This window comes from Chiloscyllium punctatum, chromosome 44, assembly GCF_047496795.1.
Source record: "Chiloscyllium punctatum isolate Juve2018m chromosome 44, sChiPun1.3, whole genome shotgun sequence".
Classification (NCBI taxonomy): Eukaryota; Metazoa; Chordata; class Chondrichthyes; order Orectolobiformes; family Hemiscylliidae; genus Chiloscyllium; species Chiloscyllium punctatum.
In genome coordinates this window covers 64,432,311-64,453,162 of record NC_092782.1, presented here as the reverse complement: position 1 = coordinate 64,453,162, position 20,852 = coordinate 64,432,311, and the positions used below count along the sequence as shown (strand labels likewise).

Genomic DNA, 20,852 nt, shown 5'->3' with positions numbered 1-20,852 from the left:
AGGACATCATCTTGCAGAATAAACAAGGCAGTGGGATTTTCATAGAAATTTCAAAGTGTCAGCAGATTCAGTTAGCTATTGTGTAGATCTTTGTTCAAATGGTGTTAAAAAATTGTGAAAGAAAAATGCCCAGCAACTCCATAAATCTCACATGCAATGCTATCAGGTGACTTTGACCATGTTGTACCTGCATTTGTCAGGACAGTTATGTCTGTTCTTTAATTGCCAGAACACTGGAACCACATCTGAAGTGGCATTTTGCATGTGGCTTCAGCTGTAACTGAGTAGCAGAGGGTCTCCATGGAGATTTATCTGAACTGGTCCAAAGTATGAAGGAAATTCAGTAAGCAGAACAGTTTCGAGGCGTGAATCTGACATAAAACCAGAAACGCAAAAAATGTTTTTGGAGGTCAAAGGCACAGCTCTCTTGTTACATTGTAGTTGAATCAGAGATTTCCTTGAAATTGCAGACCTGTGCTTCCCAGAGTCAGAATCAGAATGGAAAGTGGACAGTCAAGCTGAATGTTTCAGGTATTGAGGTCCAAAGCTGCAGTGACTGACCGTCATCCCCTGTTCTCACATATCTTCACCCCACTCATCCACCCCCAAACCACACAGACAGACAGACAGAGCCCTCCAGTTTTCATGGGGGCCTCAGCAGTTTTCAAACCTCAACATGGGGTCACAGTGATGAAAGGTTTAAGAAGCAGTGTCCAGATTGTAGACATAATAATAATCAGGGAGTCTAGCAATGAGCATTTGACACAATCTGGAGCTACCATTCAGCGATAACTATAAAACTATAATTTCTTGATATCCACTAAGAATGTCAGACAGGGACACAAAATGACAGAATCATTTAATAATTTGGATTGCAGTTACCGTTCTGCATGGGCACAAGACAACGAGACAGACTTTAGATTAGATTAGATTCCCTACAGTGTGGAAACAGGCCATTCGGCCCAACAAGTCCACACTGACCCACTGAGGAGTAACCCACCCAGACCCATTTCCCTTTGACTAAGGCACCTAACACTATGGGCAATTTAGCATGTCCAATTCACCTGATTCACATATTACTTTGCAGAAATCTCGCAGAACATACAATGACATTAGGCAGAATTAGATTAAATCTACAGAAATAACCCATTTGACTCAACTGCAACAGCCTGGTGTTCCAGTCCACACAAACCTTCTGCTTCTCTAACCCCCTTCAATTCTTCTGGTCATTCCCCATCATAAACTCTGATAGCTTTTCCTGGAACCTGCTCCAATCACTCTACATCTGACTGAGTTTCACACTGTAAATCAGAGGATCCAAAGTTCTTTAATTAATCTGTTAGTGACGTTGGGATATTGAGGACCCCTCACACTGAGGCCTCTTTAAAAATGGGAGCAGCTTCCTCAGATCCAGCCTCTCATAAATATCTCAAACAAAATTAACTCTCCTTTAACCCCAACCATCTCCTTAAAAAAACATTTGTTAATCTTTACCGTGGCATGGTGTGAAAGATGATCCTGTCAGGAATTAATGACATTTGACAGTAAGAAGTCAAAAGAAAATATATCCAATCCTAACTGGAGCTGTGATACCCTGAACTGGGTTTTCTGGCTTCGATGAGTTTGGGAACAGAAGCGGTCAGCGGAATGCCCACTTCCAGCATTGCCCATTTCTGCCCAGACAAGGTCAGGGTGAGTACAGTTATGTTCTCCAGTTAGTTAGTCTGAAAAAAGCTCATTACAAACTCAAAAGAAAACCGACTGGCAGTTTCTAAGTTATCCAATAGTTTGTCAACAAGAGAATATCCAGAGACTGCCTGGAACCAAATGTTTCAGACAGTTTCCAAGGTCCTCCCCTCCTCACTGTCCGAGTACCTCTCAGAAAAGGGCGTGGCTACTTGTTCTGATTTTCTGAAGTTAAAAATGTTCATCGAAAGTTGCTGAGATGTTGAAACACACTCTCAGTTTTTTTTAGCCTTTCCTGCAGACTGCTGGTCCTTCCAAGGTGAAGGCTCTCTGGGCTCCTATGGTGCAATGGTAGTGTCCTTTGCTCAGGTCTCACTTGGCCCCGAGGTGTGCAATACCATCTCCAAACAGGTTAATTAGAATATACCTCAAAGGCCTGCCTCCCTCGATCCTTAGGAGAAAGTGAAGTCTGCAGATGCTGGAGATCAGAGTCGAGAGTGTGTTGCTGGAAAAGCGCAGCAGGTCAGGCAGCATCCAAGGAGCAGGAAAATCGATGTTTCAGGCCATCAGGAATGAGGCTAGAAGCCTCGGGGGTGGAGAGATAAATGGGAGGGGGTGACGCTCGGGAGAAGGTAGCTAAGAGTGCAATAGGTGGATGGAGGTGGGGGTAAAGGTGATAAGTTGGAGAGGAGGGCGAAGCACATAAGTGGGAAAGAGGATTGACAGGTGGGACAGGTCATGAGGAAGGTTGGAATTGGGGCAAGGTGGTGGGGAGGGGAAATGAGGAAACTGCTGAAATCCACATGGATACCCTAGGGTTGAAGGGTCCTGAGGCAGAAGATGAGGCGTTCTTCCTCCAGGCATCTGGTGGTGAGGGAGCAGCGGTGGAGGAGGCCCAGAACATGCATGTCCTCAGCAGAGTGGGAGGAGGAGTTGAAATGTTGGGCCACAGGGCGGAGTGGTTGATTGGTGCGGGTGTCCTGGAGATGTTCTCTAAAGCACTTTGCGAGGAGGTGTCCAGTCTCTCCAATGTAGAGGAGACCGCATCGGGAGCAACGGATACAATAAATGTTCGCCCCATGGCCCAATATTTCAACTCCCTCTCCCACTCTGCTGAGGACATGCAGGTCCTGGGCCTCCTCCATCGCCACTCCCTCACCCCCAAATGCTGGTGGAAGAAAGCCTCATCTTCTGCCTTGGGACCCTTCAACCCCAGGGCATCAACATGACCTTCACCAGTTTCCTCATTTCCCCTCCCCCCCAACTTTATCCCAGTTCCAACCTTTCAGCTCAGCACCGCCTCATGATCTGTCCCACCTGTCAATTGTCCTTCCCACCTATCTGCTTCACCCTCCTCTCCAACCGATCACCTTTACCCCCAACTCCATCCACCTATTGCACTCTTAGCTACCCTCTCCCCAGCCCCACCCTTCTCCCATTTATCCCTCCACCCCAGAGGCTTCTAGCCTCATTCCTGATGAAGGGCTTCGGCCTGAAACATAGTTTCTCTTGCTCCTCGAACGCTGCCTGACTGGCCATGCTTTTCCAGCAATACTCTCTTGACTCCCTCTATCCTTAATCAGACAAGGAACCTGCCTCCATATCAATGAAGGAAACTCCCTGGGCAAGTTCTAAACAGTGACCTGTTTTTCTAAAGGGTGAGATGCTTGGAACCCAGAAACAATCCTGACTCCAGATTCGCAGGCCCTAAGGTGAATATTCAGCCCATGACCCTAACTGCTAAAACAGAGTAGCACAATTGTGGTGTTATTCATATATTCTTTCAAGTGGCTGGGTGTCAGTAAATCCTAGAACCTGCTTCATTTAGCTTCCAGCTGTTGTTCTATAATTTAATGGCACTTCATGATATAATCTGTTTGAATAGAATCTTGCAGCAGTATAGATCATAGTAATTGCAAACCTGGCAAATATATCAATGACAGTACTGCTAAGGTTATTCTTTAAGGATTTAATTTGCCTGCATTATTTGTGAATTTTAATTTTGATTAACAGTTTGGTTTAACAGGTCATTAATTTACAAGGTTTGTTATTTGCAATTATTTGATTATGTTCAAAGATGTAGCAAATTATTTATAGAGCAAAATACTTTCAGGATGCCCAATTTTGCATCCGCTAATATAGAGCGTTTTTATTGCTATCCTAATCTTTCGATAGAAATTTGACATCAGACAATCTGTGTAACATGACAATTCAGAATACAGAATCCTGCCAGGGAATGATTGGAAGATATCAAAGTGGAATAGTTTTCAGAGATATATAACAGAACGCTTTCCAGGGTTAGCAAATCCATAATTATAGAGTCTGCATCATCAATTAACAGGATTAGCAGAAGTTAGAAGAAATTGATGGCAGACAAAAGGTTATTTAGGAAGTCAGGTTATTAGCTTTACCATAAATGAGATGCTGAGTTCAAGGTTAGAACATCGCTTCGTGGAACTTTGGATTCGTATCTGAAAAGGTAGAACATCAGCAGAAATAGAGAACAGATCGGATGTGGATTTTAAGCAGTGTCCCACTAGAAAAGTTAACATTGCTTGAGAGACTAAATCTCCTCCTTCATTGTCTGCACATCTCTGACTAACACGCTGGGGAGGAATTGTTGTGCAGCAACAATTCACCGGTATGTCCATTTTGACAGTTTTTATGGTGTTCTTTTATACAGCAGCAAAGTGGCTCTACCCCTACTGCATTATAAACGGGTACATCAGATGATTGCTTGGCTTATTCCTGTAGTGTCAGCATTTACCACAAGCTTTATATTTTCCCCTCTAAGAAGAGCTTCACATGACATTAAAGAGAAACTATTATGTCATTATATTTTATATTTTTGAATGAGAGTATTTTTGATGTGAGCTTTACAGTTTTAATGTACAGATGGAATCTCTTTTGTCACTTCCAACGATAAATATTGGATAAAAGCTAATAATTTGTAGACATCTGGTACAACTTAGATACAGTGCATACTTTGTCTAGTTCAGCACATCTGGTCCTATTTGGTTAGTGTATCAGCTTTTGTACATGTTATATGGTTAGCTGGGGATGTCGGATACTCACATGAACAGAGGAACTGATGCTGGAGATTGAGGCAAGCTGCACTGATGATGGAAGAGCAGGAATTTATTTTCGAGTATCCCATTTGGCAATAACTGTTATATAAATGGCATGTATCTTCTCTGAATGACCCAGTCATTATATGAAACATGTGTGAACAGAGATATACAAGAGACCACATTAAATATAACAGCCCTCAGAATAAGCTTTTTTCACCAACATGAACCATTCATTTCAACCATCTTTTCTCAGATGGAGACCTTAGATAAAAGGCTGAAGTAGCCTCTTTTTGTTCCTTTGAGATGCAGCAGTAACTGTGCAACATCTTTTGGAGCTAGTCCTTCCATTGGCATTTTCAGATCTATCTTATCTGACATTCTAGTTCGGAAGTTCCTAGCTCTCCAGTTTTCACCTCAGGGGGATGCGATGGCCTCATGGTATTATCACTAGACTATTACTTCAGAGACCCAGGGGATGTTCTGGAGCTGGGAGTACAATAAATGCTGGCCTAGCCAGTGACACCTTCATCCTGAAAGGACTTTGTAAAAATTCAATCTCTGACTTGATAATGGTCAGTTTTCTGAGCTACTCATTTGAGCTGGTGTAAAAAACAGGAAAATGGGTGACACCTGAGAAATGAATGCCTGATCCCACCACAGCACAGTCTGTCTGTGGCACTCCACTGATAGAACTTCACCACAAGGTCAGCAGACTCTTAATGTTAGGACACTCCACACTTGGTTCTCAAAACTTCTACAGTTCCTACTCCCCCTGGAGTCTGATTTGATTTATTATTGTCACATGTATCGATACACTAAAAAATATTATTTTGTGTGCTAACCAGACAAATCATACCTTACGTATGTACACCAGGGTAAATTCAGTGGGTGAGTTATTTATGTGTTGCCACACTATTGCTACACTGCATGAGCTTCATTTGTGCAGGAATCAGATGATCAATGATGAAGGGTATGTTCCAGATGTTGAATCCCATCACCACAATGCTCAGCGTGAAAGATGGCACATTTCCATCCAATTAAATGGGCTTGTCACAAAGCAGGGTTTCCAACAATTATTTTAGGTGGGTTTAAGATAGGCAGGAAAATGTGATTTAAAACTGGCTGTAACCTCCTGCACATTGCTTTTGTCGCAATGGGAAACAATTCCCATGATTGTCTGCATTGTCAGACAACAGCAGAATGAAGTGAGGTATCTGTCTTGCTTTTCTGCTGAAGCATTTCTCAAAGTTCAGAATTGCCAAAAGGTGTTGAATGTTTAGGACTGGCTCTTTGCAATGAAGTATGTGGAATAGACAAATTCAATCACTCTGATTGTTCACTTTTTAAAGTGACATGTTTTCAGGATAATACCATGACATCATCCAACCTCAAAGTGGAACCTGAATTAAAAATGCTATATAAAGGATTCCCATAACAGACATCATAGCTCCTGTTCTGTCTGGAAATCAGAACTCTAATGGTTTGGAAATTCATATTCTCCACATGGTACATTCCATTATCTATAAAAGACTGATAGAATGTTTCATCCAAGAATGCTTTCTTGTCAGTTTTTTAAACACAAAACAAAGAGGCCATGCTATCCCTCGAGCATGTTCTGCTATTCGGTGAGATCAGAGTTGTTCTGAGGCTCAACTCTGCATCCTGAACTTTGTTCCATATTCCTTGACATGTTAGTTTCACAAAAACCAATCAATCAATCTCAGATTTAAAATTAAAATTAATCATTGACAAGAAGTATTGAATTTGGTTTGTGGATGAACATTTCAAACTTCAACCGCATTTTGTCTAATTTCAATCCTGAAAGTTTTGGATTGGACCCATTAGTCCTAAACCCCCAACTAATGGAATGGACTTTTTTTTACCCAACCTGTTCCCTCAATATCTTAACTTTGCTCAACTTCCCTATTACCCTTTAACTTCCAGAGAGTATAATTGTAAACTGTCCCATAATTTACCCCGAGAGACCAATCATCACTGGATGTGCCTTGATTTGAGAATGATGTCTCCTCAAGATTGAGAATTTCTGCTGTGATTTTTCATGGAACTGAACAGGCTGAATCACCACCCGTCAGTCTTTGGGCACATTCAGGAGCCCCCCGAGCTTATTGATCAGGGGAATGGAATTTCATTCCTTTGCTTTTGTTCTCATCTGCTAGTCTGCCTCACCATTAAGACGTGTCTCAAAATTTGATATTTTGTGACGGACAGGTTGTCACCAGGTTAGTACTAAGATGTTCCCAACCATTAATGTTAAAGCCACTGCACTTCAAGGAGAGCTTCAGAGGGGCTTGAAGTTTTTTTTTGTTCTCCCCGAAGCACGAGTCTTTCGGAGTTGAGAAAATGGAACCTGATTGGAAAGTTGATTTTGCCAGAATTTTACGTGAAAGCTTGTGGTATCAACTTCAAGGATGCAGGCATCTGATCGATGGCTGTTGCATTGAATCTGAAGGTGAAGTGGGTACTTGGAGTCCAGTCATCGTCCAGCTAAATGGACACTGCACTCCTTCCAAGGCCAAATTAATAGAAATAGTATTTGAGACCATAAGATGTAGCAGTTGAAGTAGGCCATTTAGAGTCTGCTTAATTCAGCTGCTGTTGTCTTGCTTAATGTATGGAGTACTCACAAGACTGTTAATTGCAAAATAGAGTATACAGCCACATGCTCAGTTTCCAAACTCATTAATGTAACCCTCTTGCCATTTCATTTCACCCAACAGCCATACAGTGATCTCTCACTAAAGTTGTTACATTAATTTATGTCAACTTAAAAAGAGTTGGGTGTCTGAAACAACATCCATTACATCTGGTTTGAGATTGTCCAACTATCAAAAATCTCATTCTAGAAAGTTACTTTCAGTTTACATTTCAATTTCAAATTTTAAAAAATTCACTGCAGAAATATTTTAATCAGCCATAATCTATACCTGCTACTGAACACCTACAGATCTGATACAGTTCACCCACAGTAGTCAAAGCAGCAAATGTAACATAGCTGTAGCCCATCCCTTAAGCATTTTTGATAATACAGCATCTGTGTGTAGATGGTAACAATAAATGCTGGGCTGACATTTAATCTCCCACACAAGTAGTGTGAATCTTTTATATAAACACTGAAACTCCTTTTGTTTAAGACACAGTGGCTCAGTGGTTAGCACTGCTGCCTCACAGTGCCAGCTTCAATATCTGCCTTAAGCAACTGTCTGTGTGGAGTTTGCACATTCTCCCTGTGTCTGCGTGGGTTTCCTCCAGGTGCTCCGGTTTCTCCCCACAGTCCAAAGATGTGCAGGTTAGGCAGATTGGCCATGCTAAATTGCCCATAGTGTTCAGGGATATATGGGTTAACCATGGGAAATGCAGGGTTCAAGGTCTAGGGTAAGGGATCAGCCTGGATGTGATGGTCTTCAGAGAGTTAGTGTTGACTTGTTGGGCTGAATGGTTTGCTTCCACATGGTAGGAGATTCTATATTCTATCCATGAATATCAACTGTTTTTGAATAATGGATGTCAAATTAAAGGTATGAACTTGCAGTGACCAGCCAAGATTTAATCCCTGAACTATGGTGAAAAAAAAACAATCACATCTGGTACAATCCAATTATTGTAACAATTGGTATAGATTTATTTTGGTTATGAAAAGGACAATGTAAGGAGATATTTGAGTAAGTGTGCATGCTGCAAGTGGCTGGGAGGTTAGGAATTGGTTAGGGTGCGATATCTCTAAATCAGCAGTGAGTTAGGTACTAAAGTACAACTTGAGTTAAAAACTTCAGGGGAAATTAAAAGAAAACTTAATTAGAAAATTATTGTGAAGAAATCAAACAGAGAGTAATTCACTCTTAGAGATAGACAGAACATGATGGCTTGGAGCAGGTGGATATTTGGTGAATGGAGGAAGTCCTGTTTGGGGAGTTTCCTCAATTGTTGCAGAGTGTGATTACACTATGGCCTTTTGTTGATAGCAGCTACCCTTAGGCATGAGGGCAGAGAGGGTCTAAGGTGTAAGGACTCTGGGTGAAGTTGAAGTTGGGCTGGCCCTGTAAATGGTGCTGGTTCATAGGTGGACAGCTTCCAACCTGAACATACTTGTTGCTTCTAAAATGACAAATTTAGCAAATTGAGATATTTAATGGGGGAGATGGTGATATAGTCAAAATGTCACTGAACTATTAATCCAGAGGAGCAGGAGAATCACTGTTTCCTGATGAAGGGCTCTGACCCGAAACATCGATTCTCCTGCTCCTCGGATGCTGCCTGACCTGCTATGCTTTTCCAGCAACACTCACTCGATTCTGATCTCCAGACCTCACTTTCTCCTAATATTCCAGAAGCTCAGTTTAATATTCTGAGGAAATGGGCTCAATTCCCATCATGGTAATTGAAAAGCAGCTTCTACATTTGGAATCAAAGGCTTCAAAATCTCAATAATGATGATCATTAAAACTGTTATCATTTGCCATAAAAACCCATACAGTGCACCATCAGGGAGAGTGGAATCTGCTAATGTATGACTCCAGACTATACAATATGCTCAACTCCTAACTGCCCTCTGAAACAGCCCAATAAGCTCCGTATTTCAAGGGAATTTAGGAAAGGCATCAAAAGCGGACCTTACCAGCGACTCCCAAAAAGATCAGAGAAGTAAAGTTCCAGGTAACTCTCAGCGTCTTACATAATGATGGCTGGGTCAGGGGGAGCAGCAGAACATTGACATGTGCTTTCCTGCAAACATCTACAAGCCTGACCCAAACCTCCTTTTGAAAATGGCTTTCAAACATATTCTGGGAAACATGAAAAGACATCCAAAATGTACAGCTGTCTTTGTTTCACAGAAAACACCTATTAATTTTACTTCAACATAATGAAAATAATCATTTTGAAATAAACAGGGCTTTGTGAACAACACCCCTTTCATTTTAGCAAATTCGGATTATAAATCCCTCTTATTTAACAAGAATATTTTAATTCTCTAAACCCATTCATTCATACACATGAACATATAATGCAAACATTCAAACTGTAAGGAGGGTTAATGCCATTTTGCTTCATGAGCTTAATCTGCCACTTGATAAAGTCATTGCTGATTGGATTGTGGCTTCACCACCACCCTTGGCCCACGCTATTACCTACACTCCCTTTCACAGTTAAGAATCTATCTTTTTGCAGTAAAACCTTCAATAACCCCACCTCCACCATTCTCTGGAGGGTGGGACTAGCTGGGTAGCTCTTTCAGGTGCTGCTACAAACATGTTGGGTCAAATAGTCTCCTTCTGTATTGTAAAATTCTATTATTCTATTTCCCCTCAGCTCTGTCTTACGTAGCTGAGACCTTATTTTTTAAACCATGTCCCCTAGTTCTGATATCTCTCAAGAGGAAACATCCTTTCACCATTCACCAGGAACCCTTTCAAGTCCCCTCAGCACTTCATATATCCCAGTAAGATTATTTGTTGTTCTTCTCAGTTCTAATGAAGACAGGACCAATCCATCCAATGTTTCCTCAGAAGGTAGCCTCCATATCCCAGGAATCAGTTGTGCAAACGTTTTCTGAACAGCTTTTATTGCAATTATATTAGTTCTTAAATAAGACAACCAAACATGCGCACAGCACTCCAGGTATTGTCTCACCAATACCCTATACAACGATGGTAACACTTTTATATTTCATCCGTGCTGTAATAAATGACAGCATCCCATCACCTTCCAAACTATTTGCTGCAGCTACAGACCAACCTTATGAAATTCATTTCCCACATCCCTCTGTACTCAGAGTTCTGCAATCTTGCTCCATTGAAAAATGCTGCTTTTCAGTATCTATTGTTAGATTGAATCCATTTGTCATTTACAATCATTTCAATTTTAACTGTCACATTTCATAAAACACAGAAATTCCAATTTTGCTGAATTCAAATAAATAGGAACTTAGGAACCTATTAAATCAAGTTGTTGCTTTCATTCTGTGTGGTTTGGGATTTGTTCTATCGGTGCTTGTCAGTCTCACTTTGTGTTTCTGTCCAATAATGGTAAACCCATGAACTGACAGCTGGGACTTCTCCACCATTTGAGAATCAGCTCCAATAATTCCTTTAATCTTCTTGTAAGAAAGTTTGAATCAGTCAGAATTAAGCATTTCATGATGATTATGAAGCTGTTGTTGATTGTTAGCAAAAACCCATATCGGGATCAGAAAAGTCCTTTAGACCAGGTAAGGATGGCAGTTTCCTTCTCTAAAGGACATGTGACTCCAGACTCATAGCATTGCTAATCAGAGAGTGCATCACAGCTACAGAAACAAAGGTTATTGAGGAAGGTTTGTCTACTGAGTCAGTATGGGTGGAAGTTAGGAACAGCAAGGGAGCAGTTTGGCAAGAGGGTTTGAACCAGAGCTACATATCTGAGAGGGAGGTAGTTGTAGATGGGGCAGTGACAGGATGAAGTGAATCTATCAGGAAGGTTTTTCACGTGATAAAACAAAGGAATCAGTTAAAGTGTGTCTGCTTTAACGCATGGAGTGTCAGAAATAAGATTGATGAACTTAGAGCATGGATCAGTACTTGGGACTACGGCGTAGTAGCCATAACGAAGACGTGGGTTTCACTGGGGCAGGAATGATTGCTTATGTCCCAGGGTTCAGAATGTTTAAAAAGAACAGGAAGGGTGGAAAAAGAGGAGGGGGTGTAGCATTGTTAATCAGAGAGTGCATCACAGCTACAGAAACGAAGGTTGTTGAGGAAGGTTTGTCTACTGAGTCAGTATGGGTGGAAGATAGGAACAGCAGGGGAACAGCCACCACACTGGGGGTTTTCTACAGACCACCTAATAGCAGTAGAGAGATTGAAGAACTCATAGGCAGGCAGATTCTGGAAAAATGCAGATGTAGCAGGGTTGTTGTTATGGGTGATTTCAACTTTCCCAATATCGACTGGAACCTCCTTTGTGCAGATGGTTTGAATGGAGCTGTTTTTGTCAGATGTGTTCAGGAGGGTTTCCTTACTCAGTATGTAGACAGGCTGACGAGGGGAGAGGCCAATTTGGATTTGGTGCTCGGCAATGAGCCAGGACAGGTGTCAGATCTCAGAACACTTTGATGACAGTGATCTTGACTGCTTCACATGGAGAGGGAAAGGAGCAGTTACCGAGGGAAGATATTCAATTGGGGAAAAGGAAATTATGATGCTATCAGGCAGGAGTTGGAAAGTACAGATTGGGAGCATTTGTTCCACAGGAAGGGCACAGCAGACTATTTAAGGAGCAGTTGTTGCGAGTGATGCACAACTTTGTTCCTCTGAAACAGGCAAGGGGTATGATTAAGGAACCTTGGATGACGAGAACAGAGGAGCTTCTCTTCAAAAGGAAGAAGGCAGCCCACGTAAGGTGGAGGAAGCGAGGATCTAGCACAGTTTTAGAGGATTACAGGCTCGCTAGAAAGGAGCTCAGAAATGGACTGAGGAGAGCCAGGAGGGGGCACAAGAAAGGCTTGGCAAGAAGGATTAGGGAGAACCCAAAGGTATTTTACTCATACTTGAGGAATAAGAGAATGACCAAGGAGAAGGTAAGGCCATTCAGGGATAGTGGAGGGAACTTGTGGGTGGAGTCTGAGCAGATAGGGGAAGCCCTAAATGAGCTTTTGCTTAGGTTTTCACGAAGGAAATGCATCTTGTTGTGAATGAGAACTTTGAGGAGCTGGGAAACAGGCTTGAACAGATCAAGGTTGATGAAGTTGATGTGCAGGAAATTTGGTGAACATTAAAATTGAAAAGTCCCCAGGGCCAGACCAGATTTATCCTAGGCTGCTCCAGGAAGTGAGAAAGGACGTTGCTAAGGCGCTGGCGAAGATCTTTGCTTCCTTTCTCTCCACGGGAGATGTACCAGAGGATTGGAGGGAGGAGAATGCTTTTGCTCTTTTTAAGAAGGGTAACAGGGAAATCCCAGGCAATTACAGACCAGTCAGTCTCACATCTGTGGTCAGCAAGGTTTTGGAAAAATTCTGAGGCGTAGGATTTATGACTAGTTAGAAAAGCATAGTGTGATTAAATGCAGTCATCATGGCTTTGTGGGGGGCAGGTCATGCCTCACAAATCTTATCAAGTTCTTTGAGGAGGTGTCAAGATAGGTTGATGAAAGTAGAGCAGTGGATGTGGTGTATATGGACTTCAGCAAGGCATTTGAGAAGGTTCCCCATGGTAGGCTCATCTATAAAGTCAGGATGTATGGGATACAGGGAGATTTGGCTATCTGGATTCAGAATTGCTTGGCTGACAGAAGGCAGAGAATGGTTGTAGATGGAAAGTATTCTGCCTGGAGGTCAGTGATGATTGGGGTCCCACAGGGCTCTCTGTTCTTGGGCCTCTGCTCTTTGTAGTTTTTATAAATGACTTGGATGAGGAGGTTGAGGGATGGGTTAGTAAATTTGCCGATGACACAAAAGTTGCCATTGATAGTATTGAGGGCTATTGCAGGCTGTAGCAAAGACAGGATGCAGAGCTGGGCTGAGAAATGGCAGATGGAGTTCAACCTGGATAAATGTGAAGTGATGCATTTTGGAAGGTTGAACCTGAATGCTGAATCTAGGATTAAAGACAGGATTCTTGGCTGTGTGGAGGAACAGAGGGGTTTTGGTGTTCAAGTGCATAGATCCCTCAAAATTGCAACCCAAGCAGATAGGGATGTTCAGAAACCACTACAAATGCTGGAGGAAAGATCACAGAAGCGCTTCACAGGAGGGTCCCAAGCACTGAGGATGTCACCTAGACTGGGGACGAAACGTCTGCAACACAAATTCCCAGCTCGGCGAGCAGAACCACAATAATGAGCACCCGAGCTACAAATCTTCTCACAAACTTTGAATGTGCAGAAAACATACAGTCTTTTGGTTTTCATTAGCAGGGGGAACGAGTTTAAGAGCTGTGTGGTTTTGCTGCAGCTCTACAAGACCCGGGTGAGACCACACTTGGAATATTGTGTCCAGTTCTGGTCAACCCCTATTAAAGGAAAGATTCAGAGGTTTTGGAGAGGGTGCAAAGAAGATTTACCAGGATGCTGCCTGGACTGGAAGGCTTGTCTTACGAGAGAGATTGACTAAGCTTGGACTTTTCTCTCTGCAGAGAAGGAGGAAGAGAGGAGACCTGATCGAGGTATACAAGGCAATGAGAGGCATGGATAGAGTCAATAGCCAGAGACATTTCCCGAGGACAGGATTGACTGGTACGTGAAGTCATAGTTTGAAGATATTAGGAGGAAAGTATAATGGAGACATCAGAGGTAGGTTCTTTACACAGAGAGTTGTGAATGCATGGAATGCTTTGCCAGCGGTGGTGGTGGAAGCAGAGTCATTGGGGACATTTAAGTGACTGCTGGACATGCACATGGATAGCAGTGAGTTGAGGGGTGAGTAGGTTAAGTTATTTAATTTTGGATTAGGAATAATCCTCGGCTCAACATTGTGGGTCAAAGGGCCTGTTCTATGCTGTACCTTTCTATGTTCTATGACCCTTAACTGCCCTCTGCGCAATAAATGCTGCCTACCCAGAAACATCCATATCCCATGAATGATTAAAAGAATGAATAAATCTGAAACAGATACAAGTTACACCACAGTGAAGTTACAATTTGGCCTTAAGCTTTGTGTGACATGGGTGCCTTTGAGGAACGTAAATGCTGCAGTCAGTCGCACACCTTACATGCAAACTGTCCAATGTTCCAAATACAGAAATCAGGAACAGGAGAAGGTCATTCGGCCCTTTGGGTGTACTCTGCTATTCATTATGATAATAACTGATCATCCAACCTAATAGTCTATTCCTGCTTTTCTCCAATACTCTTTGATCCTGTTAGCCCCAACTGCAATATCCAACTCCTTGAAACCAGACATGGTTTTGGCATTGACTATTTTTGTGGGTGAAGAAATTTCTCCTTGTCTCAGTTCTAAATGGCCTACCTCACACTCTGAGGTAGTGATCCCTCTTTCTGGACTCCCAGTCATTGGGAACATCCTGCCCCACATCTGTCCTGTTTATGCCTGTTCCGATGTCAAGCCATGTACACGGAGTTGGGTGCACGGCTCTGTTAATCGGATCCTTCTTTGCCCCGCAAGATGACCAGGAATGCTGAATCCTAAAACATATGTTAAACCAGCCACTTGTCTGAAAACAAATTTCTTTATATCCTTGTGCTATCAGTATGTAAGCGTGCACGCTCAATCTCAGGGTATGTTTTGCATTTCTGGATTTTGATTTGCTGCTCACTGAGGCATCACATCCATTGGGCTAAATTTTCGCCTGAATTCAGTGTCACAAACCCCTGGCAAGGCAAACTGTTTTCCACCTCCAGACCTGGGATTTAGACATATTTATGACCAGGGGCTGCACAAGATATTGTGTGCCTCAATCTTTTCTCTGTCATTGCTACCTTGTTCATGCTGGGCTGAATGGCACATTCTGAGCTGGATTTTCATTGTAGAACATTAGGAACAATATTGAACTCAAACAAAATTGCAAGTCAAATTTGGATTTATGCTAAATGAAATGTGTTGAAAGAAGAATACATGCTTGAATTAAAGAACTTGAATCTTTTTTAAAAAATGCACGACCAATATCAGTCTGAAATTAGATATGATGATGAAGAAGGAACACTAAACTGATCAATGTCAATTCCGCTTTTGTGTAATATTTCAAACTAACATCAAAGCAAAGACTGTTTTCACATTGTGCGTGGTGGTGTTCCCAATTACCCTCAAAGACACTCTCACCATCCTGACTTGGAAATGCATGACCGTTCCTTTACTGTCACCAGGTCAAAATCCTGGAAATCCCTCCCTAACAACTTTGAGACTTCCTACAGCACATGGAGTTCACTACCGAGCAACGTCACGCTAAGATGAGTGGAAACTAGGGTTTGACAAAAAGAGTGGGAATATTTAAAAACAAAGGTTCTTCTGGTGGAGGTGTTAAGGTTCAAAATAAAAACTAGCAAAGGAGCACTTCCCCTCAATGCTCGCAGCATTCAAACAAGATAAAGGAGTTGACGGCACAAATCATCACAAATGGATATGATTTAGTGGACATCACAGAGACATGGTTGCAGGGTGGTTACGATGGGGAGTTAAATATCTGAGGGGTATCAGACTATTTGGAAGGATAGACAGGAAGGAAAGGGAGGTGGTGTAGCTCTGATACTGAAGGATGACATCAGTACGGTAATGGGAGACGATGTAGGTTCTATACAGAGAAGGTTGAAACAATATGGGTGGAAATTAGAAATAGTAAGGGGAAAAAGGTGTAAGTTCTAGGAAGGGTCATTGGACCTGAAAACATTAACTCCATTACCTGTGTATTGTTCATGCTGACTGAACAAGTCAAAATTTCTCTCTTAATACTTGAAACTCTAGATATTTTAAGGGTTTCTACAGCTTGTTTTAGTGAATTAATTCCAAAATCCCACCCATTTCTCAATGTAAACAATGAATCAATGATCTTGCTAATCACAGTTTGTCAGAATTTTAAAAACTGCAGCAAACTTTAAATAAATAATGGTAATCATTAGGTTAAACCTACAGCTTGACTTAAGATGAACTCACATTACGACAATATATTTAGGATTAAGAAATTTGAGATAATTTTACAAACATAAACTGTAATGTGGTTCCTGTTTCTGTGAACCATACAGATAGCACAGCTCCAGAAAAAAAATGTTAGTCCCAGAATCAAGACATTTTCTGCTGAAATAATCAATATTTATTTTAACATTGTGCCCACTCACTTTAATAAAGCGAATGCATTTGTCTTCAATAGATGTTTTAAAATTTGTACTTGCTTGTGTGATTGCAATTATGTAGAAATTAAGTGTTTCATTCTATATGATTCCAAAGTTTATTTCCATGCACAGTTTAACATGTTAAGGAAATAAAGCGTATTCCTATAAAACTTGAGATTAAATATACAAATTACACTTTAAAAAATGCCACAAAGAATTCATTGCTGATAGAAAATATGCAATCCAAAGTGAAGAGTTACACAAATGCAAAAGAATCACTTTACATCAATGAATGGGAAATTAATATAAACAGAGTAAAGGAAAGCACAGAATGAGAATTGGTTACCTTTGTGGGAGAGCTTCAATCTTGGAACATTGTTCTTTCCTCTTTGACAGTTCACTGCAGCTAAAATCAGCAAGCTGGAGCAGAGCGCTAGATTCCCGGTGAACCAGCCCATGGTTTGCAGTTTCTTCCAGTGAAGCTTGAGTACAACGTCTCTGGATTATAAACCTCACACAGTCAGAGGAAGCCTAGAACCTGCAGGTGACAGGTGAACAGTGTCAGCGTGGTACAAATGACTGAGCCAGCCTCTACCACAAGATCTTTCTTCCAACAACTGCTCATTCCACCAGTCAAGTGGAATAATGTTTTACACACCCAGGTTGATGACCACATTCAGCTTGATGCGAGATTATGAGGTACAACTGAAGCCTTTTCTGTGGGAACATGAAGCTTTTGAAAACGGCAGCACTGTTCTTGTAGGGTGCCCTTTTATTTACTGTGCTCCTTTTTTTAGCTGCTAGCTTCGACTAATCCTCTCCTTGGCTTCACTGTATTGAAAGCAGGCAGGCAGAAAGAGCTCCCACTTTATTTCACTGAAGGCAATAGACGATGAGCTCTGTTAGTGCAGACTCTTCTGCTCTCTGTTCTAAAGGTTAAATGACAACAGAGGAGCAAGCCAGTGGTGTACATCTCACTCCTCCCTTGGTGCTGCACCACTGCCTAAAACAGCCGGAGCTGTGGAGTGTGTGACACACAGAGAGAGAGAGAGAGAGAGAACGGTCTCGTTCCTGCAGCTTTCAAATGGACACCCCCGTCAGGACGTGAGTTCAATTTAACCAGCTGGGACTCTCTCCAAAAGATACGATAAAGGAAGCCAGTCATTTGTGATGCACATCATTAAGGGGGAAGAAATCATAACTTCCTCATATCTCTATGGATTAAATGAAAATATTGTTTTGCACTTTAACAAGAGCTACTATAGATGATTCATGTTTCTCGCACGTACTAGTCCCTGTTGGTTGGATTTTAGTCATTTAACCTCTGTCTATACTACACAGTGGAATCAGCATTTCTTTTCAGTTGATCCATTGTGGCGTTTCAATATTCAAATTAAACAAATCATCAATTTTGGTCGTTCCCACACTTTTTCCTAATCCCTAGAACTCTATTGCCTAGGGCTGCAGGCTCAAATTAAATCCTTTAATATGACACAGGGACAACAGTGTGTGTATATGTGCACTTGCTCTCTCTGTCTCTTTCTTTTTGTCATATACACACACAGACAAACACACACACAGTCTCTATCAGTTTCTCTGGCAAATAAATTTGAAACATTTTTCATTTTCACAGTTCAAACTCTGCATTAGGGAACTGGACAACAAAGAACACAAAATAAAACTTCATTTTTTTATGAGACAAATATTTTGTTGAAGGAGTTTGTTTGAGTCCATCCTGCCACCCTGTGGCACTCTGGACTTCATTTCTCACATATGGGAATAAGGCATTAACTGAAAGACAAAAATGTCATTGTTTATTCTAAATCAATCCAATGCAGGCAATCCAGTGAAGAGCAGAGATGTTCAGTGAATGCAAATAAAGGCAGGTTAGTTTGAGAGTGGGGAAAAGTGGTTGGAGACTGTGAGAGCTTTAGCCTTCAGCAACTAGGAATTCCACCCAAAAAGAACAAAAACACGAAAAGCTTCTGTAAGGTTAGATTAGGTCACCTTCCACTAAGGAACAACCATTTTCAGCAAAGCTATTGTTTAAAGGAATGTTGAGCATCACCAGAACCCTCTTTCACAATCATAATATTGTTTTAAGAAACCTTTTAACAATTGTTAAAGTGTTTGTAGCTAATCATATTGCACAGCTAAATACCAGGATCTGAGAACACAGATCCAGAATTAAAAGATGTTTAAAGGTGTTCATTAAGAATAATGAACAACAGCTAAAAATACCCATGTCTAAAGAGAAAGCCTGCATTTCTACAAACATACAAGCAACCAATAATCCACTGGTAAATCTTACTGTGGATGAAAAGACATCAAAGAGAAAATAGTTTCTATTTCAAAGAAGCTAAACATCAGTAAATGGTTTAAACATAACTTTGGTTCCTACTAAACTTGCTGGCTAAGTAAGAGGCAATGTTATGATGCACCTCATGCCCTGTAAATAATACAAACAAACAAGGTAGAAATTAAAAGTTGTAGCTTTGGCCTAATCTATAACAACATCTCAAAGTTCTCCTCTTTTGATTCCAACATGTAACTCAGACCAGTAGCATTTATCAGAGACATGCCTATAGCCACCAATCTAAGGTTCAGAAACGAAGGACAATGTGAAGCTGGCACACTGGAGTTATACTATTGGCTGTGCATCTGATCAGGTCACCATAAGGCCACAATGGAGGATCTCTATACTGGAGTAACTTGTGAGAATCCAATCAATTGCATCACTAGATCCAACCACTATTCAATTCACCACACACTCATTCAGATTCCAACAATCTCTATCCAGAAGCTTACCCACTAATATTCATAGTTTCAGTTCACCCTCTCATACTTAGCACTGCCACAAGCCTCATGCCTATATACACAGTGGCTCAGTGGTTATCACTGCTGCCTCACAGTGCTAGGGACCCAGGTTCAATTCCAGCTTTGGATGACTGCTTGTGTAAAGTTTGCACATTCTCCCTATGTGTCGGGGGGGGGGGGGGATTCTCTGGGTGCTCCAGTTTCCTCCTGCAGTGAAAAGATGTATGAGTTAGGTAAATTGGCCATGCTAAATTGCCTGTAATGTAGGGTATAGATTGGAGAGGTGCTGGAAAAGCACGGCAGGTCAGGCAGCATCCGAGGAGCAGGAAAATAGACATTTCAGGCAAAGGTCCTTCATCAGGAATAGGGGCAGGTTGGAGAGATAAATGAGAGGGGGGGAGGTGGTGTGAGTGAGGAGAAAGTAGCATAGAGTACAATAGGTGAGTGGGGGAGGGGATGGAGGTGATAGGTCAGAGAGGAGGGTGGAGTGGATAGGTAGAAAGGAAGATAGGCAGATAGGACAGGTCATGATGGTGGTGCTGAGTTGGAAGGTTGGAGCTGAGGTGAGGTGGGGGAAGGGGAAATGAGGAAACTGTTGAAGTCCACATTGATGCCCTGGGGTTGAAGTGTTCCGAGGCAGAAGATGAGGCGTTCTTCTTCCAGGCGTCTGGTGGTGAGGGAGCGGCGGTGAAGGAGGCCCAGGACCTCCATGTCCTCGGCAGAGTGGGAGGGGGAGTTGAAATGTTGGGCCATGGGGCGATGGGGTTGATTGGTGCGGGTGTCCTGGAGAAGTCCCGGAGACTGGAAGACTTCTAGCAGAGCGCTTTAGGGAACATCTCCAGGACACCCGCATCAATCAACCCCACTGCCCCGTGGCCCAAAATTTAAACTCCCTCTGGGCGGCACGGTGGCACAGTGGTTAGCATTGCTGCCTCACAGCGCCAGAGACTCGGGTTCAATTCCTGCCTCAGACGACTGACTATGTGGAGTTTGCACATTCTCCCTGTATCTGCGTGGGTTTCCTCCGGGTGCTCTGGTTTCCTCCCACTGTCCAAACATGTGCAGGTCAGGTGAATTGGCCATGCTAAATTGCCCGTAATGTTAGGTGCAGGAGTAAGTGAAGGAGAATGGATCTGGGTGTGTGCGCTTCGGCGGATCAGTGTGGACTTGTTGGGCTGAAGGGCCTGTTTCCACACTAAGTAATCTAATCTAATCTTTCGCCTTGGTACACTCCAACCCCAGGGCATCAATGTGGACTTCACTAGTTTCCTCATTTCCCCTTCCCCAGCCTTCCAGCTCAGCACCATCCCCATGACTTGTCCTACCTGCATATCTTCCTTCCCACCTATCCACTCCACCCTCCTCTCTAACTTATCATCTTCATCCCCACCCCCTTTCACCTATTGTATCCTTTTGCTACTTTCTCCCCATCCCTACCTCTGCTCCCATTTATCTCTCCACCCTGGAGGCTCCCTGCCTCTATTCCTGATGAAGGGCTTTTGCCCAAAA

The 20,852-nt window shown here is 42.2% G+C and overlaps 1 protein-coding gene across 7 annotated transcripts in view; it reads right to left on the bottom strand.

The window, feature by feature from the left end:
- Positions 1 to 20,852, bottom strand: part of LOC140467039 (semaphorin-3A-like) — a 436,589-nt gene that overhangs the window by 259,082 nt on the left and 156,655 nt on the right. For all 7 annotated transcript variants that reach the window (XM_072563099.1, XM_072563101.1, XM_072563098.1 and 4 more), the window contains one exon: positions 16,873 to 17,064. In XM_072563099.1, coding sequence (XP_072419200.1) covers positions 16,873 to 16,984 — 112 coding nt within the window. In that variant the 5' untranslated portion in view covers positions 16,985 to 17,064. The remainder of the gene's footprint in view (positions 1 to 16,872; positions 17,065 to 20,852) is intronic.